We start from the raw sequence: 27,910 nt of genomic DNA on the forward strand, positions 1-27,910 counted from the left end.
GCTGAGATTAGTTAGAAATGTCGTTTCACAGTGTATCATTCACAATTTTCACAATGTTGCGGTGGGGAAGGGGGCCCCTGGAACACTCTGGGCCCAGGGGGCTGTGCACTTTTAATCCGGCCCTGAATGAAAGGGTATGAATAAATATGAGCACAACTGTAAACCCTCTCCTTATTGGGTATGATAAAGTTTGGAGCATGCACCCCGCAGGAGGCTGCTCTGCGGTTTCAGTCACGGGTTGAGGGAGGGAGGTGGGGGTGAATCTGCAGGACTCCGCTCACCACGCCTCAGTACGGTGACTTCGTCAGCCATATTGACTACCTCTTCTTCGGTCGTGGGAGACTGGCGGCGGAGTCTCCTCCTGAGGGGGGAAGCTTGGATCACCACGCACTCTGCGCGCGCTCCGCGTCCGGTAAACAGCGCTGAGGACGGGAAGGTGAAACGAGCTATTTTTACGTGGCTGTGGATATATAAAGTAGTACAGCCGGCTGGAGGAAGAGGAGGAGGAGGGGGAGGAGGAGGGGGGGACAGTTGGACGCATCTCCAGCGCAGCCAGGCTGTAGAGGTGAGTTTTATCGCCTTCATCTCTGCCTGCCTTCCTTTAAGCCGGTCAAATAAGCAGGGATTTCAATTCCTAACAAGGTTAGAGAGCAGAAAATGTTTTCAACTCCGGACATGCAACTTATTTTTACAGCGCACCTATTAGTCTCGCAGGTTACAGGCGGCGTGGTCTGCAGATAGCTTTTGCTTCACGTCCACCTCCGTTTCTAACCGGCTTCTTTCCACGTTTCGGGACAGCAGGACGGGTAAGTGAAAGGCCAGTTATACGAGGCGGTGTCTCTTTACGCGGAGGTGCTGTGTGTCAGTCAAATGTTACGCAACGGAGCAGCCGAGGTAATTAGATGCTGGTGAACGGTCACCGTAGGAGTCCCAGATTCAACCAAACGCTACTATCTTACAAACAAGCCTGCAGGTGCCCACCTTTCCTACTGAAGTATCTTGGTTTTGTTTGTGTTTTCGTGTAAGGTCAGAGTCGTTGTTTCATTTTTTCTGAAGATCAGAGCGGAAACAATGTTTCTTGTGCCGATTTGCAACTTTTTGCAAGGAGCGCAGCTGCTGGCGCCTCTTAAACTCCGCAACTGCGTTGCAACTTGCAAACAACAGCTGCTAAAACATGATTAGCACATCGTTACATAGGAGGGGCTATGGTAGCCCCTGCTGTTGAAATGTATGACCTCGCCTCTCGTGGTGTTTAAATTTTGTTTTTTTTTCAAATTCCGCTATTTTTGCGCGTGCCTTCAAACTATTTGCATACGCTGCTTTGAGTTACAGCTTTTGCGAATGAGTTTTTTTCCCCCCGCATTTGTTGGGATTATTAACGTGCATTTACTCACTGGGTGTTTGTAAGGATTACTTAAATTGTCTTCTAACAATAAAAAAAAAACAAAAAACGAGCACATTGTGGTGCTGGTGTAGCGTTTGCACTTTATTAGCGCGCCCACACATGATGCGATAGCGGTCTGGCACTAACAGATGCTCCGTCAGCGTCAGAGACATTGGGAGCTTCTTATTGGGCGAAATTAAGCAATAGACGTGTTTCATTGGTTAATATCTACGTTGCTCAAATCCTCCTGTTGCGTACGACGCCGCCCCCTCTAGGACCAAATTACAACTCATTTGTGAAAGAGGCTCTGTGCTTCATGACATAAGATACCTTTGACGGCTGGTTTTAGATTTCTCTCAACTGTGCTATTTTTGTGTCCTGTCGAAAAGTCGTACAGGTCTATTCTAGAGAAGAAAAATAGTGTACAAACTATGACTTTTCGTGAGGAATGGAGTGACGCTTTGCCCTAAAATAAACTTAGGCAACAGTCACTAAAATGTAGTTCCTACGCAGCAGGATAAACAGAAAGTAAGTCAGGGTTTATTTCATACAGTATGAAACATATTCCACCAACAGAAAGATATGCGAAAGGTTCCTAATCGGGTTCCTAAGTTAGATTCACATTTAGTACAAGAAAATGGCTGAAAGCAGATTTCACACGCCAGCTAGTGCTTTAATGATCTGATACCAGTTTAATTTATCAAATGTTCACAAATGAGTCTGTACTTTTCTCACTAACCTAGCTTGTTAAAATTTGCACCCATATTTTGTCATAATACACACACCCATACCCAGGTAGACACATTTGGGTATAAAATTGATGTCAGAAGCCAGGTACTTATTACTTTTTTTTAAAAACTATAATCAATACAAATAAATGCAAATGTTAGCAATATACTCATGTCAACTAATTATGTTAACTAATAGAAGACCACTGAGATATGTTATTGGACTACAAAAAAAGGTCACTTCCCTGATTTGACGTAGCATTGCATTGTGGGTAAATATATAGCGACTGCGTTAAGAGTCCTCTGCCTCGTCTGTTGTTTATATTGCAGTGTTTTTCTGCAATATACTTGCAAGTGCAGCGTGAACATGATCCTTGTCTTAATGGATACACCCCCCTACATCTGAGCCGAGTCCCCAGTTGGACCCAGTCTAGTGGACTGTCCTGATGTGAATGCACCCTAAAGCTGTATTGGGGGCTAAATGTTCCTAGGCTATGTGTTGTGTTGCCTTCATGGACTGCACCACCGTAGGGATTTGTTGGGTGTTGGAATCATTGTGTAAGACTCATCTTTTTTCTGCATCTCTGTAAAGACCATTGTTTTCTTAACCTTAGAGGTTGTTTTTTGACTGCATGTGGTTTGCAGACCATCATTTGAAAAGGGTTTACATAAGGTTTACACCCCTGATGGATCTTTGGCATGCCTCTTTGTGCTTCTGGAGCTTCAGTAAGGGTAAAGTTCAACTTCTGTGATTAAGATCAGGCCTGATGCTCCATATTTTTCTCCTTATCTGTCAATTGTATCTTTGTGGTTTCCCTTTAGTTGTGATTTAGTTCAGCTTTTGTGTTTACAATGAATGGAGGTAACACAGCAAAAAGACTCAATACCATCAGCGGCATCAATCCATTATCAGTCTTTAGGTAACATTTGTGCTCTGTTCGATTGTGGTTTCAGAGGTGACACCCCGGGAAGGCCATTTGTGCTCATTGACAAACATTCAGCTCTTTTCACTCTCTGGGGAAGCAGTCGGTTTGTCAGTGGTACAAATAAAACCTCAAGCAAAGTAGTTGGTACAGCTTCCTGCTGTTACACCAGCTGTTACATGTTGAGTGTGTGTGTGTGTGTGTGTGTGTGTGTGTGTGTGTGTGTGTGTGTGTGTGTGTGTGTGTGTGTGTGTGTGTGTGTGCCGTACAGCGGCAAAATTTGTAGGCAGATGCACATGTGTCGACACACAAAATTTGTAGGCAGATGCACATGTGTCGACACACAAATGTTGAAATATTTTTTCGTTGGCGGACACGTGAACAAGGATGGCTTCCTTCTCGTCAGTGTGCTAGACCTAAATGTATTCAGAGTGTCTGCAGATATTTGGTTTGCACAGAGATCAAACTAAAACACACATATAATTACAAGCATATCATCCCAGACAGTGTTAGCAGACCAAAAAGCACTCTTTCAAAATTTATGTTCAAAATAAATAAATGAAAATTACTCTGACTTTAGGTGGATCAGTTTATTCTCTTATTCTCTGCTGTTTGCATACAGACATGCCTGTATATATCCAGTTTATATGATAAAACAAAAATAAGCCTTAATAGTAATTTGCTAATTTAAGTAGTGATACAAGATTGACATTTCCTGTTAGTGTTAAGATTATGTTAATGGCAAACGGAAATCACTGAACAAAATTAGGAAGTTAAATGTGTTATGTGTAAGATTTCACACTTTGTGGGGAATTGATTACAGGCGAGCCTCGGTTTACGAACGAGTTCCATTCCTATTGTGCGACGTGACCCAAAATTCTGCCTAAGTTGGACATTTATCCTTAAATATCCCATATTGCCCCCTTGATCACTAAATAATTATCTAAATACATATATTATACAAAATAATATTCAAAAAACACTACAGGCAATTAAAATACACACTGAGCCCCCAATGTCACGCATCGTAAGAGCTTATATGGACCCCCGTAACTTGCTCTATTTTTTTAATTACATTTATTTAATGAGCGTTGTAAAGTCGAAACGATGTAAGTGAAGAACAGCTTAACCCGAGGACCGCCTGTACAGTGATTTAAAGAAAATTAAGTAGCTGCAGTTCTTATGTGAATTAAACAGTTTTGTATTGGTGGGCTTTTTGTGCACCATAGAGCCATATGATAACCCAGACAGAATATCTGCATGCAGCGTAGTTCAGTGGTTTTAGTTAGGGGTCACCCATGTGAAGTTCGGTGAAGGTCAAGGGTTCTGTGTGTCATCTACATGGACTTCTTGTTTCATGGAGTCTGATCATAATTTGGTGCAGAAACCTGATTTTTTTATTTTACTGTGGTATCACGAAAGGGTTTGGCATGTTGTGAAGCTCTTTCAGGTGTATGGGTTCATCAATTGGAAGGACTCCACAGTGTACAAAAAAACCCCAAAATCACTGCCATGGAAATGGGCATATGGGTCTATTTGTGAAGAGATTAACCGGTGTAACTTTGGTGATTAAATAAAATTTTTCTGCTTCTAATTTATAAATGAATTAAAAAGCAGGGTTTTCCTAAGAGCCCAGAAGCCTCTGGAAAGTATTGGTTAAATGCAACTGTGTTGACTTGGAGAAAAACAAGATGAAAGAGTGTAATGTGCACAGGGAATGGAGTTTCTTTCTGCATGAATGGTAACCTGGAAGCTAAATCTACTGGGAATGACTCTGGTTTCACTGAATGAACAAACACACACTCTGAAGGTTTGCACATCCAGGTTTACGAGGTTGTGGTTTACTGCTCAAGGCAGACCTGTGTTCTCTTGAAAAGCTTTCTTTATGCCTTTGCTTTACAGCGTGCAGCGCTGGTCACCCAGAAATGTGTGTTTTTTGCAGGCAGGGAAGCCATGTGTCACTGAAATGCCTGGAACACTTCAGTGTATGATGTTTGTAGATTGTAATCATGTCACCTTGCCAAAACAAGAACAAATGGGTCAATTCCTTTAGGAGTTTGAAGAGTTGTGCCATCCAGCATGTATTCATATCTTGTTAATAACTTTTTGGATGAATGAAGCCACAGACACACTTCTACATACAAAAGACCTGTTCTTAAACTGTCAATGCTCTGATTTCATAGGAAACTGTGAACGAGTTGATGAGTTATTTCAGCTTTCAGTGCTTTCAGCTATCTCCTCGCTGCAGGTATACGGGTCAAGTCAAGCTTTGAATACTTATTTCCCCCCTCCATTCACTCCCCTCTTCCTCACCCTCTTGCTGCCTTTCAGAACTGATAATGGGAAATAAATTGGAGATGCAGAGGTGAAGGAAAATGTGACCCAGCTGATAAACTCACTGCAGGCTAATTGAGTCTACCTGCCTTATAATTTGAGCTTTTTAACCGCCAACTTCCAATTGTTTCGACCTGTACGTGTTTTGGATGTTAATTCTTAAAGAAAATGCACATTTTAGCAATGTGTTGCTTTTATATTTCCAGACTGGGGCCCATTAGCTGCAGAAAATGGTTAAACTGTTGGCAGATTGTTGTTATGCTGTTAATAAATCATTCTTACGTTTATACAGCTCTTAAAAGAACATTTAATTCAGAATTATGCACATAAAACTTTTACATTTCGAGATGATTAGAGATAATTACATTAAAATGACTTTCTTTGGTTACAATTACAAAGCAGAGACTGGTGCAGTCCTATCCAGAGGTGCTGTAAAAAGTGTGTAAAAGGGCTGTAAATGTACCAATCTATAAAAATTAACACAGAATTAATGCCACAATAAAATGATCAAAATGTGCAAAACAGATCACAGCATGCGCAGCTGACGCTCATTTGAAAGTGGGTTGTGTTTTTTTTACCTGCAGGCTGTGATAAATACCTTCTTGACGGATGGAAATGAATCATCCTTGCAGATGTGGAATGCAAAATGTCTTATTTTCCTTTTGATACAACATAAGTTTCATTTTTGTTGATGTCGGGGGTGGAATCTTCTTTGTTTGCCAGGTTCCACTGCAAGTTTGGATGAAGTCTTAACATGTTTTTATTTGTTGTGTCGTCCTCTCCAAAGTGGAAAGTGTACTGGCTGTGCTCTCTGAAAGGCCATTAAGTCATCTGACCATAGCCAAAAGGTTTCCAGATAGGATAGGTGGAGGGGCAAGTGGTAGTGCAGTTGGACAAGAATAGTTTTGCTACAGGGTCTATGAACTGACTATAAATGTCCACTTGAGGACATGTAGAAGCTGAGCTTCAGCATAACAACGGATTGAGTGTGGCTGGATTCTTGTTGCATCGTTTAGATCTGGCCCCGACTTTGCATGTTGATTGTGTTTGTATATAAAAACCTAAGTTTAGCGGAACACCATGGCGATGTTAAAAATGTTTTGGATTAAAATGCATCTATGTAGGGACGCACCGATACCAGCATCCGTCTCAGCTCTATACCAAGCGTGTGTACTTGTACACCAATACCACAACTGCTACCACACTAGTCAAGCTAGCGCAGATGTGTTTGATGACATGCTTCAGACATGTTTTAAAAGAAATAAATACCTTGAATGTTAAAATGTGACATTTTTTGTTACACTAAAACTGTGATGCTCACTGTTAATTCAACAAGAGTCGCACTCAGTATACTAAGATAAGAGGAGAGCCGCCACCCCTCCAAAAAAAATCATTCCCACGCTACGTATCCTGCTACGTTGCCAAATCAGTAACATTCAGCTTTTTAGCAAGGAATGGTTATCCTAAATATTGCACGGAGTAATGGCATTCTTATGCAACAGTATATGGTGAAAATACAATCATGCCTCTGGAATATGGGTGTTTCTTTTTCAATATATATACGGCGCTACCGACGGAGCAGCTCTTTGGCGGAGTTCGGTGCAGCTGAAATCAGTCAAAACTGGCAACTAGGGCCATTACGACAGCAAAGTTTTTGCAAGCAGCCTGCAGCTCTTGTTTGTGGAGAGAACTGCACCGTTGAGGATCACTATGACTGGTTTAGATAGCATTTTCAGAAAGCCAGTGGCTGCTTCACGGGCTGCAAGTTAAGAGTCAATGAGCCGCATGCGATGAGGAACACTGCACGTAAAGCTAGGTCTTTTTTTCAAAACCACACACTTATAGTTGTATTAAGGTAAAATGTGCCACATCAAAATAAACTTGTTGAAATAGTTAGATCTGTAATGTTATTATATTTGTATTGGTGAGGTAACTTCAGACAAGATGGGTCATTTATTACAACCTAATGAAATCTTACACAGTTTTAACAGCAATAATAACCATAGTCACAATACTGTTCACATAAACAGATTTGGTATCGGTAAATATCGGTATCGGCAGATATTCACATTTCAGGTATCAGGTATTGGACCTCCCAAAAAGTGGATCCCTACTTCTATGTTCTCAACTTGCTGCTGTAGTACGTTAAGTAAGGATTAAACGAGGTGCCGTGCGTTAGACGGTTGTAATGCACGACACGGAGTCTGGAACACAACAACGTGAAGTGCATTACAACCGTCTAATGCACGGATCCTCGTTGTTTATTCAGCTTATACTATGGTCCCACACAGTAAACATTTTAAAACAAATTAGTATTTCTTTTTTACAACACTTGCTAAATATGGTAAAGTATAGGAACTATTTCACGTTGGCCTTGATGTACTTTTTATGCCAAACATACGCTGTCAAGCACGTTTCTCTCATTCACCTGTCAAATACAGCTGATCTGAATCAGTTAATCCTTGGACGCGTTGCTACGGTGACACACCGCAACGGAGGGGCACTCATCACTCCTCTTCCCATTCATCAAATGTTTTATTTTGGCCATATATTTGGAAATTTGTCTCAAGCAAGTTTCAATCATTCACCTGTCAACAACAAGCTGATCTGAATCAGTTGATTAACTCTGCTGTGGCAATGTCCATAGCGGAGTGACATTACACTGATTTAACGCCAAACTACGTGTGCGTATATATGAAAATAATGCACGCCAGTTGTCATTAAAATTCTCACTGACCATGGTATAATCAGTGTTTATTTAGGATGTTCTCTGCACAGCATGCTGAACTTTAACATCTGCACCACAATGCAGTAGATGAATATGTGATAACCCTGTTGTGTGTCCTCAGTGGACATCACATCATAACATTTTTAAAATTTTACTCTTATAATTGATATTTCATTTTATTTATACTCCATCATTTGAACTAGTTCTGTGTAGAGGTAATTGAAATGACACTCTTTAGCTGAGCTACTTTTGTTCTGAAGACTTGAGATCACATTGACTTCATCTCAGGCCTGCATATATCTTTTAAGGCTTTGGCCCCAGAAGGGAACTGTGATGTGGTTATGGAAGGTTTGACTGAGCCATGTATCGATTTGCAGGACATGCCTCTCAGTTATGTGGCACATCAAAGTGAATTTCTTAAAGATTAATGTGAAGGGGGGGGGGACTAAGACCGAAAGGGGACATTTTTTTCCATAAGTATATTCACAATGCTCTCTGATGTGATTATAAAATTTGCAGTTCGTTTTGAGAATATCAATGCATACAGATATGCAGAAATGAGTTTTCCCAGTCTGGAGGATTGCAATGGAAATTATATTTTTTTTCGGAGAGCTAAAGAAGAGTTAAAAAATCTGTGACCTACTTTGATTTTCTTTTTAGCACATTGCAGAATTTTGCACTTGGTTATCAGCAGATTTGCGGTTATCAGAGCTGATTAGCAACAACATAATGTTTACAATGGTTGACTCTTATCAAAGACACGCTAGACGTATGCTTTTTGTCATAGCATGTGTGATACAACATACTGCTGTAATGGCAACGCCACAATGCTGTCTATCCTCCAAACGGGGCGGCCTCACGCAACCAAAAATGATTTGAGTGCAACCAACTTATTTCTTGGCAACGGTGCGCCTGACATTTCACAGGTCCAGATGAAGGACTTTAATTCTGTCCCCTAATGTCTGTCTGCGTTTTCTGCATTCATTCGCTCTGTACATAAGGTCAGAGCAGAATAACGCCATGATAAAAAAGCCACAGCTCTGATTCCCAGCTGCACACCGTGTTTGTTGCACATCAGACGGCGACCGTACGGCGAAGTACGACAAGAACAGAAATAGATTGTAAAACGTGGAATCTGATTAAATGTGGTTGTTATTTATTTCTCTCACTAATTTAAGAGTTTTTCATCCTGTCTGAACTATGTGAAGCAGAAAAGCTGCCTGAGAGATGAATATGTTTTGACCGCTGCAGCCTTCGGTCTGGGATCAGGTCTTCCCCAGAAATCATGCGGCGGCTGACAAGTTTTTTAAAACTTGAAGAAATCCAGCAGCTTTAGAAGATAGAAACGTCTTGATGTTAATAAAACCTATAAAGATACTGCATAGTAGAAGTGGGAAGTCAAATAGAATAAAAGAAATATCGGGGTTTTTTGCTTCACAATTTTAGAATTGATTTTTTGTATTTCAAATCTTTTTTTTTTTTTTTTATTTATTTATTTTTTTATTATTATTTCAAATGAATGATAATAATCCATTATAACATTTTTTTTGTCATTTTTATTGTTTTTTATGTGATCTCTTGTTTTCTTGAGCATTATAGCAGCAGAATGATGGTCTGGCTACTAGGGCTGTCGTAATAATATTTTGACGATTCAGATTTTTTTAAGGTGCCGATTCGATTTAAGTTGCAATTTTCACAATTCCTCGATATTGCTGATTTTTGTTGACTTAAACAAATTAAAATGTACAAAACTTTTTTTTACTAGTCCCTTTTTTATTTCAATTTGGAAAAACAACACAGTAACCAGACCATCATTCTGTGCTATAATGCCCAAGAAGACAAAAAGATCAGTTGAAACAATAAAAATTACAAAAATTTTATAATGGATTATTTTTATTTAGTTGAAGAAAAAAATTCTAGGGTACAATTTGTTTTTTTTTTAAACAAAAAAATTGTAACCTACTGGAAACATTTTAAACTGTGACATGAGTCAAAAATGACACCCGCAGATTCTTCTAGTTTGGCTGTGCATGTTCACGTGATGGACATAACGTCATGGAAATGATGTCCCCAAGACGGCCATGATGTTCTTTACTAACACAAAAGCTGCTTCTTTGGACTACCAATGTTTCCATATTCAGCTTCCTGGAAGAGTTTTTTTTTTTTTTCTTTCTAAACTGAAATTTTGGGCTGATTTTTAGCAGGTTGATGTGCTTTCCGACATGCGTTGCCTGTCCTCTGATGGAAGTGTGGTTCTCCCTGTGTGCATGCACTAATCATGCATGTGGCATCAGGGTTGAAATGAAAGAGTGGCGCAGAGAGCAGCTATGACATGAAATCTTGATCAGAACATCAATGTCTGTCTATGATCAAAAGACATTAAAATGAACTGCTGAGATGTAACATTGGGATGCGGCTAATCTTTCTCCTGGTGCACCCAAGTGGAGGAATTAAGTGCAACCAATGCATAAAGTTAGTCTGGAGCCCTGCCAAACAATTTGCTCCGAATGATTTGAAATCCAAACGAGCGAAAATAATGAATATCTGATATCTGTTCAGTAATCTGACAGTTCTGACTCAGTTGTTGCACTCGTATCTCTCCGAACAATTTGGTTTCAGTTGGTTTTCGTCCGCTTCCATCGTCATACTGAGCTCAGGCTTGTGACTGAGCCTGGTTTAATTCTCTGTGCTGACACTTGAGAGAGGCCTATTTTTGGATTTGTACATGAAGATCTGGCACCTGTGGGGCACCTCCAGCTGCTCTCTTTATTTTACCTGCTAATCACTTTTAGGTAACAAGATGGTCTAGATGTAACCACAGCATCCAGATAAACGTTGCCATAAAATAACAAAAAAGTCAGGGGTCAAATAAAAGCTTGACGAGGGGGGGGATAGAGAAGAGGAGAGAAGCAGAAGTTGTTTCTTCGTCTGTTTCTTCTTCTCTCTGTGGCTTCTGAGCCTGTTTTTAGGAGTTTTCTTTGATCACACAACTACTTGCCAATTTCTCTCTGCAGCAAACCGCGGTCCTGTTTCCTTCCCTCTGTTTCTCATTTGCTGTCAACGCAACTTGGTGGTGATGTCTATTTGGGGCCACGTCTGTCTGCCGCTCTGTCTTCCTCTGGACTGAGAATTTTCACCAACAGCCAAAGTAGAGGAGCTCAATAGAAGTTGCATGTTAGCAAAAGCTCTATCATTGGTTGAGGTTAAATTTACGCCTCTGGTCCTGACTGTGGCATGACACAGCCATGTCAAAGTCGGTGCTAAAGGAGTTTGTATCATCATCTGTGTTTATTTGAGAAATTGTAATCATTTTACATCACAAATTGAGTCCATTGCTCCATGTATAAACTCCTGTGAATTTCTCTTTTAAATCTCCACTTTTTTGTTTTTTTTTACAATTTGAGGTTATCTGGTGCTTTCTGAATAATGAATCTTATGAATCTTTTCCTTTTGTATCACAATAGGGGCTGAGAGAAGAATTACAGCCTTAAACTTGTTGTATTCAGATAACTGCATTTCATTGAGACTTTGTTGGGATTATTGGGTGATTGTAGATCACTTTTAAGGCTGTTGATGCCCTTTTAGTAATTCACTATCCATGTTTTTCCAACGTTTGTATGTTTAGTTAACTATCCTGTTTTACAGGTTAGCACAATGTGACTAAAAAATGAACAAAAAACTATTAAACTGATGGAAAAGGACAGATTTGAATCATTTGACATTCATTCATTCATTTTCTGAACCGCTTAATCCAATTCAGGGTTGCGGGAAAGCTGGAGCCTATCCCAGCAGTCTTTGGGAAAGAGGCAGGGTACACCCTGGACAGCTTGCCAGTCCATCGCAGGGCCACACAGAGACGAACAACCATTCACGCTCACACTCACTCCTATGGGAAATTTAGAGTGACCAATTAACCTATCATGCATGTCTTTGGACGGTGGGAGGAAGCCGGAGAACCCGGAGAGAACCCATGCACACACGGGGAGAACATGCAGACTCCACACAGAAAGGCCACTGACCAAACCCCTCCCCAGCCAAGGATTGAAACTTCTTGTGACCTTCTTGCTGTGAGGCCACAGTGCTAACCACCGTGCCACCATGCAGCCCATCTAATGTCATTTGACATTAGATTAATTAGATTCTCATGCCAATGGTTGAGATGAGTATCAGCACCTCCAATCCAAGACCATGGTCTCCAGCTGAAAAAGGGCAGAAGGTCTGCGTTGGAAATGAGATGTTGCCCCAAGTGGAGGAGTCAGGATTGTGAGTAAGGTGAGAATGAAGCGTGAGATTGACAGCGTCAGCAGTGATGTGGACTCTACCAGTTGATCTAACCTTACCTATGGTCAAAGCTGTGGGTATTGACTGAGAGAATCACATTGTTAATGTAAGCAGCAGCTGAAATGAGCTTCCAGCACAAGGCGGCCATGCTATCCCTCAGAGATCGGATGAGAAGCTTGGTCATCCAGGAGGCTCTTGGAGTAGAACCTCAGCTCTTCCACATTTGCTATGTTTACATGGGAGTTTTAATTCCCCTTTAATTCCAAATAAAAGTTAAATTCGCTTTAAACTGACAAAAAAATGACCATGTAAACACCTAATTCCTAATGCAAAAGTCTATTCAGAATTAAGCTTAATTCTGAAGTAAGCGGCTGGTTTATTTGCAGTTTAATTTCAAATTATTTAATCCCTCTTTAATGTAAACTTTAATTCCGCTCTAAGTTAATTCAGTCGTTCTGCGAATGTCAGATTCCGGTGACTAACATTGTTTTGCCTCCTTGTTCGGTAAGTGGTCTTCTCAGTTGCTGAAAAAAGTAAAGTAGTATGATTGATTGTGTCAAGCTGGTACTTCAAAATTACAATCAAAATAGCGGCGAAACTGGTACTTATGTAGTTTTTACAAGTTACAACTAAAAACAACTTTGTTACAACTTTATTTCCGGTATACGTCATACGTCACGTGAACCCTCTGTCCAATCAGAACCCTTCCCAACCTGCCGCTCTAAAGAGGAATTAAGTAAGGACGTGTTTCATGTAAACCTCCATTCGTAATTATTATTTTCATGTAAACTTGTTAATTCCGAATCATTCATTCAGATTTTAAAAAAACAAAAAAACCCATCATGTAACCGTAGCCAAAGAGAGGAGCCAGGTAAGGTTGCTCGGGAATCTGATCAGGATGCTTCCTGGACGCCTACCTTGTGAGGCATTGTGGGCATGTCCCACTGGGAAGACGCCCCATGGAAGACACAGGGACTATGCCTCACTTGGCCTAGGAATGCTTTGGGATTCCCCTGGTAGAGCTGGAAGAAGTTTGGGCTTCCCTACTTGGTCATGTGTTACTGAGTCACAGTCACGGATTAATAACGCATGGGAACAAGATAATTAAGTTGAGGTCATGTGTGACTAATGTGTCAACAACTTGCCCAATGTCTGAACTGTTTTCTTTTCAAGCCATGTGCCTAATTGTCTGTCACTAATTATGACGCGCTGTTTAAGCACAAAAGATTACAGGATATCATTGAAACCATGTTGTTGTTGTTTATTATTTTGGGATTTTTGAGTAGGAGGCATGTCCACACCAGGGTTACCATAAAGTAGTCAGATGGTTTTCCTATGCATTGTTTCTGGAGAACATTAAACCCGGGTAGTGCTGTTGAATGGTGTCCAGATGAACCTAGTAAGCTCTGTTCTTATCATTTCCCAGCCACAACTAATACAGGGCCACAAGATATTTAACTTGTATGAGTAGTCCATGGCCACAGATTAGTATGTTTTCTATAGCTGTCAGCAGATGGGTTCCATATGTTTTAGTCACACAAGACAAAGCTGGAATAAGAATTGGTCTCATCTCCATGTGCATTTTTTTCTTTACCAGTAGTGACACGCAGAAAACACATTGCAAGACAACACAAAGATTGCACATGCACCTCTTTTTTTTCTTTCTTTTTCTTAATTGCCTTTTTTTCCCCTCTTGTTGTGCTTCAGGCCCTTGTGTCCCGGAGAGAGACAGGAAGACGGAGGACGACTTCTTTCTGTTTCATCAGCAACAGGGGACGGGCGGAGAGAGGAGAAAGATGCCCAAACCGGTCAGTACCTGATATTCTGAGATTAAAGTGGAGATTATTGCTTTCTTTACAGCATCAGCCTGTACACCGTTGCCATGTGGAGTTACTGCTTCTGTTGTAGCACCACAAGGTTTCCCACTCGTTGGTATCGATTTCAGAGAGTTTAGGCCCCTTCAAACTCACATTTATCACAGTTTTTTTTTTTTCTTTGAAATGTTTTCTGCCTGGAAGAATATTTGCAGAGGAAGCTGGTTTGGGAGTGTCTGTGGCTACAAGTGCAAAATAAAATGAAAAAGAAATAGTTTGAGAATCATTGCAGTGGAATCTGAGCTCCATGATGGATTTTCTGTGCAGGAAATCTTTTGGTTTCCACCTGTTTTTTTCTTTCTGTCTTCATTATTTTTTTGTTTTGTGAAACCATGGATATAAGAAGAAATTTGGATACAAAAAATCTTAGCTTGCTCAGCTGTTGCATTTCAGCTTTCCACTGGCAAGTCAGTTAAATTCCTGGTGTCTTCCCACACATGTTGGTGGAAAGCCAATACGAGGCAACTACACAGTTTGTGGTTTCAGTTTGCATGTTAAAGCCATGTCAAATTGTGGTTTCCTAAAATGCAGCGTCTCCGTTATTATCTCAAAATGGTAAAAATGTCTTCAACTGCAGCAGACAAATATAATGTTTATGTGAAGTCTAGTTCATTTTGGACATTGAAAACTTACAAGTAAGAAGTGGAAGTGGAAGGAGTAGATAAGAATATTGCTCTGAGGCTTAATTTTGAATCTTTTAGAAGTTGATGGATTGGTTGATGTATGAAAAAGAGGTGAGAAATAGTGGAAGTACGTTATTGTTCTTCATCCTTAAAGTGCAGCATTAAGCAGTTGATCGATGCCATTCATACCTGCCCCTTGTCTGTCATCACCTAAAGCAATAAGAGGCGTAGTGTTATGCGAGTACACAGAGTTTTGGGAAAACATGCACACACACACACGCAGAAGCACAACAGTCGACCGCTTTGTGGAACTGTCCTCACTATTGAAAGGAACAAACACAAAGAGGGCTTTCTCTGCCCTATTTTTAGCCTGAATGACAGTGGGGGCTTTCATGTTCCTCTGACAAGCACATCCAGGCTGGGACTGAACCGCAGGATTATACTCTGATGTTTGGTGTGCCATTTTTACCTTTTTATTGCATTAACCTAATGATGTCGTAATCCTCCAACATAAGCATAAATGAGGAATCTTCTCAACAAGGATGCAGTGGAAACCGAAGCTGAATTAAATCACAGTGTTTGACTTAAGGATGGTTTTTCTCTGAAAATTGCACAATTGATTTCACAAGCTGTTTTGGTATTATGCTATTTGAAATAATTTCATTACCTATAATATACTAAATTAATGGCAGGGAATATTAAAGTAAGGGTTTTGGGGTTTTCTGGTACAACCAAACTACTTGGCAGTCGACAGAAACATAACACTCACATTGTCAGATTTTTCTTGATATTTGCTTCTTTTGGTGGGAAAAATGGATTCAGAACTGGGATCAAATTCTAAGGAGTGTGTGAAAATGAATTGTTAAAGATCAATGAAAATGGCTGTGAGGACATGGAATTAGTTGTTGCAAGTTGTTTTAAAATCCTGCTGCGTGTACATGTTGTGCAGTAATACAGAGCCAGCCAGCAAGTGGTCCATCAATCTCAGTAATGGGGAATTAGGCCAGGCCCGATTCCTGCAAAGAGACTCGGGATATGTGATTGTGGAAAGCAAAAGTAGCCGAGGAGGAGAAATAAAAATGAAAAGAGGAAAAATAGTTGCATTTAGACGAGTTGCAGAGTTTGGGCTGTTATATGATATTGGGAAAATATTTGTTTTATATTTATACCATGGTCTGTGATAATTTTAATGCCAACTGGCGTATATTATTTTCGTGCGTAATGTGCAAGTAACTGTTAAATCACTGTTATATCACTCCTTTACAGGCGTTACCCTGTAAAACAACCCATTAATCAACTGATTTAGATCCGTTGGTGAATGAAACGCGCTGTATCATGACAACGGTTATTTTGCATAAAAAGTACATTGAGGCCAACATAACATAGTTCCTATACTTTCATATATTTAGCAAGTTTTGTAAAAAAGAAATAAACATTTGTTATAAAATGTTTACTGTTTACTTGGATCTGTGTACTACACGGTTTTAATGCTGCGTGTTTTTCGAAACTCCACGTCATGCATAAAAAATGTATAATGCACGGCTCCTTGTTTTTTTATCCTTGCATATTTGGATTCAAAAGTACATTTCTGTCCTGCTAAATGATAGATTAAGTGTTAAGTAGTCACTTCCACTGTTTATGGGAAGCATTCAGTAAAGGTGCTGAATTTTGAAAAGTTTCAAAGCTTTGTGGACAGAAAATAGACAAATGTAGCATAAAAGAGAAAGTTGCAGCGATGAACAAAAGCTCAGATTATCCAAACACCAAAGGGAAGTAAAACAAAATGACACAAAGGAATAAAAGAGGATTTGGGAGAGGACTGAATGACAGGCACTTTGTTCGTATCCAGGCCCGAAAAACGACACCCAAGCCACCCTCGAGGGGAAGCCCCGCTCCAGTTACATTAGTCTGCGCTTTGACAGTAAGCCATGGATAGTAAATTCATCAGCCCTTTCACTACTTCATCTTAAGCTGTTTTTACCTTTTTAATATTACATGAAAAGCCAAAGCTGAGTTGCCCCTGCGGGTACGTCCCAGAATCATTTAACAACCAAGCCCGCGTTGCTCCATTAGCTTGTAGCTAATAAAGAGCAACAAAACGGGATAATGCATCAACAGTTTGTAGCCCAAAAGAGCTGTAAAGACCATCAATGTTATTGAGCTATGAAGACATGGTCTGCTGGCGTCCTAAAGGGCAAGATGAGCTACAAGGATCTTAGCCTGAGGCAACCCATTAACAGGGAATTTTCTCTGGATCTTAACCTTCCCCAAAGCGGTGTTTTAATGGTGTTTTTGTGTGGATATGTACACCTCTAACAGACTATAGATCACCGCTGTACTCGCCTCTTTCATGCTACTCAAACTGGGGGTTCCACAGAGAGGTTTCCATGGAAGTAGGTTAACCAGAGAGTGGGGGTTATTCAGAGAAGAGGTGATTTAATCCAATAAATAGGAACCTACATCATGAAATTGTATCCCTTCCTCATACAGATGCATTCCTGTGCTGTCACAGCAGTGATCTAAATAACTATGTGACATGAACAAGGTATCATGAAAAGTGACTCCATCTACAGAAAAATATTTTCTTGGATCTTAAATATTAAGATGAATAATTCCAGAGTTGTTGTCAATTCCATTAAACTGAAATAATACTGAGCTTTAGTAAGTTGTTGTATGAATGTTGTAGAACATGTTTTTATTGTCCTTTTTATATGTGTGAAACAAGGATCTTTGATTGATTGACAAATGTGGCTGCCAGGGTCAAACACACTTTTTTTTTTAAGTTGAGATGACATTCTGCATCTTTTGATTGTTTTAATGTAAATAAAAATAGTATCTTACTTATTTTATGAATGTGCAGAAATTACAGGTAAACAGTGCAAAACAGCCTTGAATCAGAAGGTTCCCTTTGGCTGAATAGCACCAAATCTTTATTCATCAGTCCAAATAAATAACATAAAATACCAAGGCGAGGACAATATGCTTTTGTTTGGATTTGATTCCAATTTATTTGAGTGCCGATTCAATTTAATTCTCAAGTCTCACGATTCTTAGATATTGCAGTTTTTGTGGACCAAAAACAAAAAAAAAATGTACAAAACCTTTTTTGCTTGTCATTTTTCTTGATTTTGATTAGAAAAAAACAACACAGTAGCCAGAGCAGCATTCTGCTGCTATAATTCCCAAGAAGACAAGAAAAAAGATTAATAAAAAAAATAAAAATGACCAAAATTTATGGATTAAAATTAATGGATTATTTGTATTTATTTGAAAAAAAAACAACAACCAAATTTAAAATTGTCAAGCAAAAAAATTACGATATTTAATCTTTTTTCATTTGACTTCCCACCCCTGGAAAATACAGTAGCAGTTTTTATTTCCCTGCTGCTCAGGACAAAACTAAATCTATCAATCTCAGAGTAAAATTGTTGGAACATTTTGAGGGTTTTTGAAAGTTTTGGGAATAAAGGAGACAAAGAGATGTGCAAACAAAAGACTGCCCACAAACAAACATGTAGTCCTTGTCTGTGAACACACACCCTGGAGGGTTAAAGGTTCTTGAAGATCCCTTTAAAGGTTGTATTGATTTCCTGTTCTGTGCTGTGGGGGTGCATCTAGGTGTTGATTCTCCATCAAGCTTGCAAATTAATTTTTTGTGAATTGACATAAAGGAACTGGAGTAATTTAGTTTCAAACTGCTTGAGGAAGATTATGTTTTTAGTTTTGTTTTGGTTTTGTTGAGTGTGTGTTTGTGTGACTGAGCGCACATCAGGCCCTTTTTAATGTAGGGTGTGAGATGAGGTGGAACATCGTGCATTATTGATTTATTGTTCCGTTATGCACATGCTGCCCCCCCTGGCAAGCATGTCCCTGAGGGTCAGGGGCTGGAAGAGGCGGGAGGAAAGGGGGCAGCAAGCCTTGCTGGAGGTGTTAAATATTTCAGAGGCCCATTTTCATTTACATAATGGGAATTATCCAAGTCACTAAATCTAATTAGAGGGAGGGTGTGAAGTTCAGGGCTTCGCCTATCTCCTCTCTCATCAGCTGCTTTTGTTTTACTGGGATGTTTTAAACATCCATTTGCTGAAGTATCATAACACAAGACTTATACAAACATAAACTTGGGTTTGACTGGTTAGCTTGCAGCACTAACAGTGTAATGAAACCTTTATATGAAACACTTCAGTTGTGAGATTGGCTCAACGGGTAAATATCAAGTCAACAAACCTGAATGTGATTCTCAGAAACCAAAACAAGAAGTTTTCTTTGTAGACTAAGATTGATGACTGCAGAATGAGATGTTAAACAACTGCATAGCACCACGTTTATTAGGGATGGGAAATATCGAATCGAAAAAATCGAATGTCGGGATCTTTTGCTTCGCAATTTTAAAATCTTTTTTTTTTTTTTAAATGAATAAAAATAATCTGTGATAAAAATGCTTTGTCATTTTAATTTTTTTATTGATCTTTTCACTTGTTTTCTTGGACATTATAGCATCAGAAGGATGATCTGGCTACTGTATTGTTTTCTCCTAATTGAAATCAAGAGAAAAAAAACAAGCAAATACGTTTTGTGCCTTTTTTTGTTTGTTTTTGATCTACAAAAATCAGCAATATCAAAGAATTCTGAGAATTGCAATTTAAAACAAATCGGCACCCAAATAATTGGAATCGAATCAAATCGGGATGAAAGCATATCGTCACTAACGTTCATCATCCACGTTATGATGACCAAAATGTCATAACCTCATAACGATATAAAATTGTTTGTGTAAATTTATGAGTCATCAGTTATGTGTTAGATGTGCTTGGTAACAGCAGCAGTGATCTCCTTCCATCTGCGGGAACAATGGCTGTGTGATGTTTCATGGGTAAATACCTGTTGCAGCGTTTACATCTGGAGTTCATTATGAGCTTTCGCCTCCACTTGACGCCGCTTTGGCAGCTTTTGCTTGTTGACTCTATTCTTTATTCTGTATTCTTTATCCTGATTCCTGTGCAGGTGATAAAATAAGTTAGTTGTGTTGAAGTCTGTTGTTGGGACTGTGAGCTAGTCTGTTGTCGGTTCCACGTCGGTCTTTTAATATCCAAACCGCATCCATGCGACAAGAATTTCCTCTCTTTTAGGAACAAGCTCATCGGTTTTGGTTGGCTGGTCATCTTTTAGTGAATTATCTGCTCTGAAACACGTCTGCTACCGTGTTTATATGGCAGCATGGATGCCATGAAGCGCATCTTGATGTAAAATACTGCAGTAAAGCACCTTATCGTGACGTAAACGAAAGAGCCTCATATGAAACGATTAACATTTTCTATCCTCCAAAGCATATATATCGTCATATTGCCCTGCCTTATGACCACATGTTCAGACTGTGATAACTCACTATACTTGATTTATTTATAGTGATGGCTGATTTTATTTTATTTTTTTTTTTTTACCCATTTGGTCTGATTAAATAATTTTTATAACTTAAGTTTGAACTTTTAAAGATATTCCAAACCATCAGCCTTTTCTGGAGCTCAATTGTTTCAGTGCCTGAGCATCATTGTTTCTAATTATATTTCTTGACCTTGGTTACATGGGCAGCTGTAAAAGTCATTTGCTTTCAATCTACTTTTTTTTTTTTTTTTTTTTTTTTTAACCTAAGAGATGGAATTTGTTTAAAACTCCCACATTTTTGCAGAAACTTCTTAAAGGATGTTTATTGTGGTTATTACCTTTTTTTTCTGGAAGGAACCGATGTATCTTACGGGAGTTTGAAACTTTCTTTAAAATAGTTTTGTTTGATTAGTTCCACCTCACAAGTAAAACGTTTGACCCTTTTTTTTTGTCTTCAGAATTAACCCTCATTCTTGATGTTGTAAATTTAATATGTTGGTGGAAACATCCCTCTGAGATTTTGCTCCATACTGACATGAAGCATCACACGGTTGCTGCACATCATGATGAAAATCTCCCTTTCCACCACATCCCAAAGCTGCTCTGCTGGACTGGTCTGGTGACTGTGGAGTACAGTGAGCTCATTTTTTATGTTCAAGCCACCAGGGAGAGATGATGTGGGCTTTGTAACATGGTGCATTATCCTTCTGGAAGTACCCATCAGAAGATGCTACGCTGTGTTCATAAAGGGATGGACATGGTCAGCAACAATACTCAGACAGGCTGCGGTGTTGAAATGATGCTCAATTTGTATTAAGGAGTCCAACATGTGCCAGGAAAATATCCTTCATTATTCCACCAGCAGCCTGAAGCATTGATACAAGGCAGGATCTGATCACCTGAATGTGGACTGAAATGGAGACTCATCAGACCAGGCAATGGATTTCCATCGTCTTTTGTCCAGTTTAGCGACGTCTGTGTGACTTGTAGCCTCAGTTTCCTGCTGTTAGATGGAGTAACACCCGGTGTGCTACTGTAGCCCATCTGCTTCAAGGTGTGATGTGTTGAGCGTTCAGAGATGGTGTCCTGCATATGTTTGTTGGAACAAGTTGTTATTTCATCTCCTGTAACCTTAGCATCTTGAACAAGTCTGACCGTTCTCCTCTGACATCAACAGGCAAGTGGGTACTTTCTGTTTGGTGTTAAAATCCCTGTAAATCAGCAGCTTCAGACATACACAGACAAACAACAACCATGCCATATTTAAAGTCGCTTAAATCCCCTTTCTTCCTCTCTGTGATGCTCATGAAGTTGTTTTGACCATGTCTACATGTCTAAATGCATTGCTGCTGCCATTCGATTGGCAGATTAGCAATTTGAGCAAACTGAACAGGTGTAAGAGCGCGTCTTCTTCCTTCTACATTCAGTTTCAGCAAGTACTTTTATGGCATTTTTTCCTCCTCAACAAAAATACAAAATAATTATTTTCATGAACCCAACACCGCTTTTTCTGGTTAGGGATGCACCGATCTACTTTTGGGAGTCCCGATCTGATACTGATATCTGAAATATGAATATCTGCCGATACCAAATCTGTTTATGTGAGAATTATTGTGACTGTTTATTATTGCTGTTATAACTGTGTAAGATGTCATTAGGTTGTAATAAATGACCCATCCTTTCTGAAGTTACCTCACCAATACAAATATAATAACATGACAGATCTAACGATTTCAACAAGTTTTATTTGGATTTGCCACATTTTACCGAAATACAACTATAAATGTGCGGTTTTGAAACAGATCTCGCTTTTAGTGTAACAAAAAATGTCACATTTTAACATTCAAGACATTTATTTCTTTTAAAACATGTCATCAAAGACCTCTGCGATAGCTAGACTAGTGTAGTATCAGGTATTGGTTGTGGTATTGGTACACTTTTAATAATACCAAGTACGAGTACACACGCTTGGTATTGCATCCCTATTTCTGGTGAAAGTAGAACTCATCTCTCACATCTGTCATCCCCCCAGACATGGTTTTATGGTTTTATGCATCACAAGCGTTGAAGATGCAGCAAGCTGAGCATCAACAAGGAAGAATTAATTATAACATAACCATGAATTGCTGCCAATACCAGTAACTCACATCACAGTATTTTAAAATGACTATCTTCAGGTTTTGTATTCTTTTTCTGCAGAAACTGACAAAATAATGTTTTCATTGTAGGATGTAGTAAAAAGAAGTTTTGTTGTGTTTACTATAATGAAAAAAAAAACCTGCATTGCTTGGAGATTTCTTTTCTCCGCAGCTGAAGACAAAGCTTGCTGCCTTGCTACCTCCTCCAATCCAAATCAGCCTACACATCAGTGCAATTCGACTTCTTTGAAAAGCATTAGTTCCAGGGCCAGCTAGGGACTTGGCCCGATGGATGACCCTTTCAAACATGCCTGATACCCACTGTTGACTTGGAAACTGCAAACAGCAGAATAAGAAAGCTTAAAACATGAATGATTAATACAGAGAAAAAGCCAGAGAGGAGTGGAAATGAGGCTTTGCAGAGTGAATCTGTAGAGGAGTGCAAACACACGAGTGGAAAAGATACGAGGTGGAGAGATGAGGAGGTGAAGAAACAAAGTGCTTTGAGGTGGAAATGTTAAGTAGAAGAGTGGAAAGGAAAAATAGAGCACAAACCAGGCAAAGTAGCCCTGGATGCCTTTTAAAGCCTTTATTAACCAGCTTAACTTCCAACAGCTTTTAATTATGGCTGTCTGAGTCTCACACACTTGCAAACACAGCCAACAGGTGGGCTGTGTTGCGTGGGTGGACTCTGCCTGTACACACTAGCCTACTATTTAGCTGTCACTACTTGTTATGAATAACACGGAGGAACTGGAGGATGCCTGCGAGCAAAGCCGCTTACGGACTACAGCCTTCGTCTTCTGTGACAAGTTAAATGGCCACAATTTCACCAAGCAGAACCCTAATCAGTATCTGGGTGTGCAACAAGAATACGTTTTGTTTCTTCTTTTTCTCCTCATGGTTGTGGCCGAAACGCACAACATCCTGACACTTAATGAATATGTAAATTCACAGGAAGGATGGGCAATCCTGTTGGCATGCTCAGAAGACAGAGGTGTCAAATGACAAACAAGCACATTTTACTGTTTTTCTGTGGGTGTGTGTGCCACCTATAGATGAGCATAAAGTGGTCCAGGAAAACATCCTGCATCATCTCTTTATTTGTTGTGGTTTGATTTGACTTCATAACAACCGTAAACCAGAGCAGGAAAACAGCTTTCCCTTGAAGCAGATTGTAGGTGTGTGTCATTGTAACAGAGCACTAGTAATACGCAGGAGTAACAGTTTATTCAGCACATCTCTGCTCTCCTCTGGACGGAACACGAGTACTTTGCCGTTATTGAATGAGTCAGTGTTGTTGATTGTTTATTTATCAAATAAAATCACTGGTTCTCATTCTGTCTTTGTTGTAGGAACAAGTAGGTTTTTTGCATGTATGTAAAAGGTAGTAATAGCCCTAAATGGGAAACCACCTCTTGAGCTCTTTTCTGACATTGGCTACGTTTACATAATATTTTCTAATTCAGAATTAATAATTCGGAATTAAATATTTAGAAATGAACGCGTTTTCGTACGAGTTTACATGAAAATAATTCCGAATGGAAGTTTACATTAACACGTCCTCACTTAATTCTTCTTCAGAGCGGCGGGTTGGGAAGGGTTCTGATTGGACAGAGGGTTCACGTGACGTGTGACGTATACCGGAAATAAACGAAGTTGGCTCCCTGCTTCTCGTCTTTTCAGTCGTAACTTGTAAAAACTACATAATAAGTACCAGTTTCTCCGCTATTTTCATTATAATTTTGAAGTAGCAGCTCAACACAAGTATACTACTTCACTTTTTTTAACAACTGAGAAGGAGAAGAAAGATAGACCACCAAACACAGAAGGCAAAACAACGCGGTTCATCAGGAGAGGACAAGGTAACGAGCATGCGCAGAACGACCGGAATTAACTTAGAGCCGAATTAAGGTTTACATGACAGAGGAATTGAATAGTTCCGAATCAAAATTTGAATAAACCAGCCACTTATATCGGGATTAAGTTTAATTCCGAATAGAAATTTGTATTAGGAATTAAGTGTTTACATGGTTGTTTTTCATCAGTTTAAAGCGAAATGAACTTTTATTCAGAATTAAAGAGGAATTAAAACACGTAAATGTAGCAATTTTAATTCTTTTCATTAGTGTGATGGAAGTGGAGTGTTTAGCTTCATGTCTGAATTGGACACCCTGATTCTTGCCTGGAAACATTTGCAGCTTCTTTCTTTAGGGAAATTCTGTTTCTGCATCAACTTCTGCTTTAGAAGTGTGTAACATGAACTCTGTCATCCACATGGGTCTACAAGGGTTCACCTGGTCCCTCCATGGTCTACTGTACACAACTCAAACATGTGCTGCAAATTACACATGTCTTGATCGGTCTTAACACACCCAGCAGAGGATGAGGAGCAGAACAACTCATTTACAATTAACTTTGTTTTTTTCCCCCTAAATAAAAATAAATTCCTCCTTATTTTCTGAATTAATGAGACCATCACCCTTTCCTGATTTAATGAGCAAGGATGTCCACCATGATAAACACGTGGCTGCTGATTCAGGACCAGTGTCGGAACCCTCATTTTTCCCCAGTAGCTGCTTTGTACAAGCACAAATTCTGATACTTAAGACTAAAAAGTTCATGCTGCTGCGAGAGAAAGCCAACCTTGCCTGTATGTTTAACCTAACCATTTTGTTATGGCAACAACTTTACTGAGATATGAAAAGTGCTTGAAGAGATGGTGATATAAGGGGGATTATGGCCCCGATGCTCGTACAGCAGAAACTAACAGTTCTTTTTTTTTTTTTTTTTTTTTTTACTGCATAGCTGAGTTTTAGGTCTACAAAAAAATTCTAAGTCCATTATATATGAAGGATTATCCTGTAAGAAACTAAATGATATTCCTTTTGCTTATTATTTTCTCTTTACTGCCTGCAAGGCTTAGGGTTTTAATGGAAGCCACGAAGGAAAACGTTTTAAGCCCGGTCTGATTCTACCAGGTTCTGGAAACCACCATTATGGGCTTGTGTTGTTTGGAGACCTCGCAAAGCCCAGTAGTTTTTATTGTTGGTCTGGCAAAACATGTCTGATTTTAACCTACAAACCTTGGACAGCTTCAGGGATTCCAGAATACCATCAGTGTTTTCCCATTAAGATGCATGTTGTACGGCTGGTGGAAGTACTGATTTACAAATGAAAGAAATAAAAGCAGACTGTTACAGAGCTGTGCTAATCTAATTTCCACTGCAACTTTTTTACATGTGTGCTTGTAAGTTGCACAACCTTGGCTGTTTATCTGTAATAACTATTCAGCTGAGTGAACAGCTTCGGGCCGCCTCCTTTATCTGTTAACGTATTTATAGTTATCAGCAAGAACACGGTTTAGCTCATTTTCTGAATTTTTGTCTTTTATCTTCAGCAGTCTCACACATACAGACATGAATATGCAAACAGACTTGTACAGAAGCAACACAGACTCTATTTGACATTTACAGGAGGTTATTTTAATAAATGAGTCTTTTAATAAAACCATCTGGAGTATTGCATGGCTTTGTGTGCTTAATAAGAGCTAATTAAACAGTAATCACAATCATAAAAGTTTTTTTTTTTTTTGTTTGTTTGTTTTGTTGAACTTTTGAGCTTTCAGCAATCTGAATGTGACTTTATTTTGCAGTCAGAAATGAAACCAGTTAACCACATACACCAGTGAATTCCTACAGTGGAGCTTTTAGCTCAACTTTAACATAGATTTCTAACTTCTGCCTAAATCCTCAACACATCTAGATAGATTCAGCAGATTGTTTTGTTTGGCGTAGTGGTTAGCACTGTGGCCCCACAGCAAGAAGAGCACTGGTTTGAGCCTGGGTGTACAGTGGAGTACTGGAGTACAGTGGCCTTTCTTTGTGGAGTTTGCATGTTCTCCTCATGTATGTGTGGACCCTCTCCGGCTTCCTCCCACCACCCAAAGACATGCATGGACATTAATTGGTTACTCGAAGTTGTCCCCAGGAGTGAGAGTGAGCATGAATAGTAGTTTGTCTCTCTGTGTGGGCCATGTGATGGACTGGTGGTCGGTCCAGGACTCCAGCTTCCCTACGACCCTTAACAGGAACAAGCGGTTAAGAAAATGAATGAATGATTTTTATTTATTTATTTTGCTTGGCTGACAAATAAAACAAAAAAGGGAAACTTTTCAGATCAGCTTTGTTATATTTTATTATTTTTCTCAAACCTTACTGCTTTTTGAACATTCTTTTTATTCATATGTTGCCTTCAAGCCTAATTTCAGTCAGTTGTTTGTTGTTGCATTAAGACGAGCAAACTGATTGGTCCCAAAAAAAAAAACCCCATCAACATAGCCTGTAATAATGTTGTGGACAGAATGTGAAAGGCTAAAAACAAAAAATGAGTGCAGAAAGATCACATTTTCTTACCAGCACGAGGCTTTTCTTACAACCAAAATGGGAGAAAGGCTGAGAAGTGATTAGATTACCTTTTCCCGTCAACCGTTAAATATCCTAATAGGCCAGGTTGCTCAGATAACCGCTGTCTAAATGTTGAGCAGCGTGCTTTGTGGAGCCGAAGCCACAGACGATGCTTTGGTATCAAGCTGTAACTGCATTTATCCCAGTAGTAAACACAAAGTATTAGCTGTGAACCAGGATGCAACAAAGAAACACCACTGTTTTGGCGACTTTGCGGTTTCGTGAAAATATCACTGCACCTAACATTATCAGGTAACTGAAATGCCTTCGTCGTTTCCTGAAGGTTAATGTGTGCAGCTTGTCGTATAAAGCACAGATTAATGCTGCTGCTGGTGTTTTTTCTGCCCTTCGTCTGCTGGTGAAGCCACTTGATGTAGTCTTGGGATAGCTAAACTTGGAGTAAAGTGCTATTTCTGTCCTGATTTGTTCTCGTTTTGTTGTTGTCTGCCTGTTGACCTGTTAAGCTTGCATCAAACGGCAAGAGGGGGAAATCCTCTTGAGGCCGTCCTGTCAAGTGTTAAAATCCCTCATTAGGACGCCCACACGGCTTTTTAGAAAATTACATTAAAATCAGTCACAAGGACGTTGCCATAGAGACCTTATCAGCCAGACTGAAACGCATGACAGACCATGAAGTTAACAGAAAAATAAAAACACATTTTCTAGACGTAAAGTAAAGCAGCCATATGGCTGCACTGCCATACACAAACACAGACAGCTGTCTTAGTGCAACACACACATAAACACAGATGCATCACTGCTGCCACCAACATATGTCTGCGCTTCTATACTTTCCCAAGAACTGCTCCAGAAACACCGCACATCTTCTGGACAAATGCCTGTAAATTTAAATAGTTGTGCTTCAGAAATATTTTTCTCCCTTTCTGGAAATTTATTAAAGCAAAGTACATCAACGAAGCATCAGAAGTGGGTGTGATCACGTTAAGATGACTAGTGACAGCTATCAGTATGTCTATAAGAGCTGCGTGGATTTATGAGTCTAAAAATAAATATAGATGAGAATTCCTGGAGATTAATGGACATAAAAT

General features: G+C 39.5%; 1 protein-coding gene across 2 annotated transcripts in view; it reads left to right on the forward strand.

Annotated features, from left to right (window-relative positions):
- Positions 1 to 506: 506 nt before the first annotated feature.
- The window catches only part of LOC306766404 (radixin), a 48,143-nt gene continuing 20,739 nt past the window's right edge, over positions 507 to 27,910 (forward strand). Inside the window, exons 1-2 of one of the 2 annotated variants that reach the window (XM_079254156.1) lie at positions 507 to 565; positions 14,086 to 14,186. In XM_079254156.1, coding sequence (XP_079110282.1) covers positions 14,175 to 14,186 — 12 coding nt within the window. In that variant the 5' untranslated portion in view covers positions 507 to 565; positions 14,086 to 14,174. Of the gene's footprint in view, positions 566 to 627; positions 807 to 14,085; positions 14,187 to 27,910 lie in introns of those variants that run through there. The other variant, XM_079254157.1, reaches the window with a different exon arrangement.

The sequence above is a fragment of the Telmatherina bonti genome, assembly GCF_933228915.1.
Source record: "Telmatherina bonti genome assembly, chromosome: 15".
Classification (NCBI taxonomy): Eukaryota; Metazoa; Chordata; class Actinopteri; order Atheriniformes; family Telmatherinidae; genus Telmatherina; species Telmatherina bonti.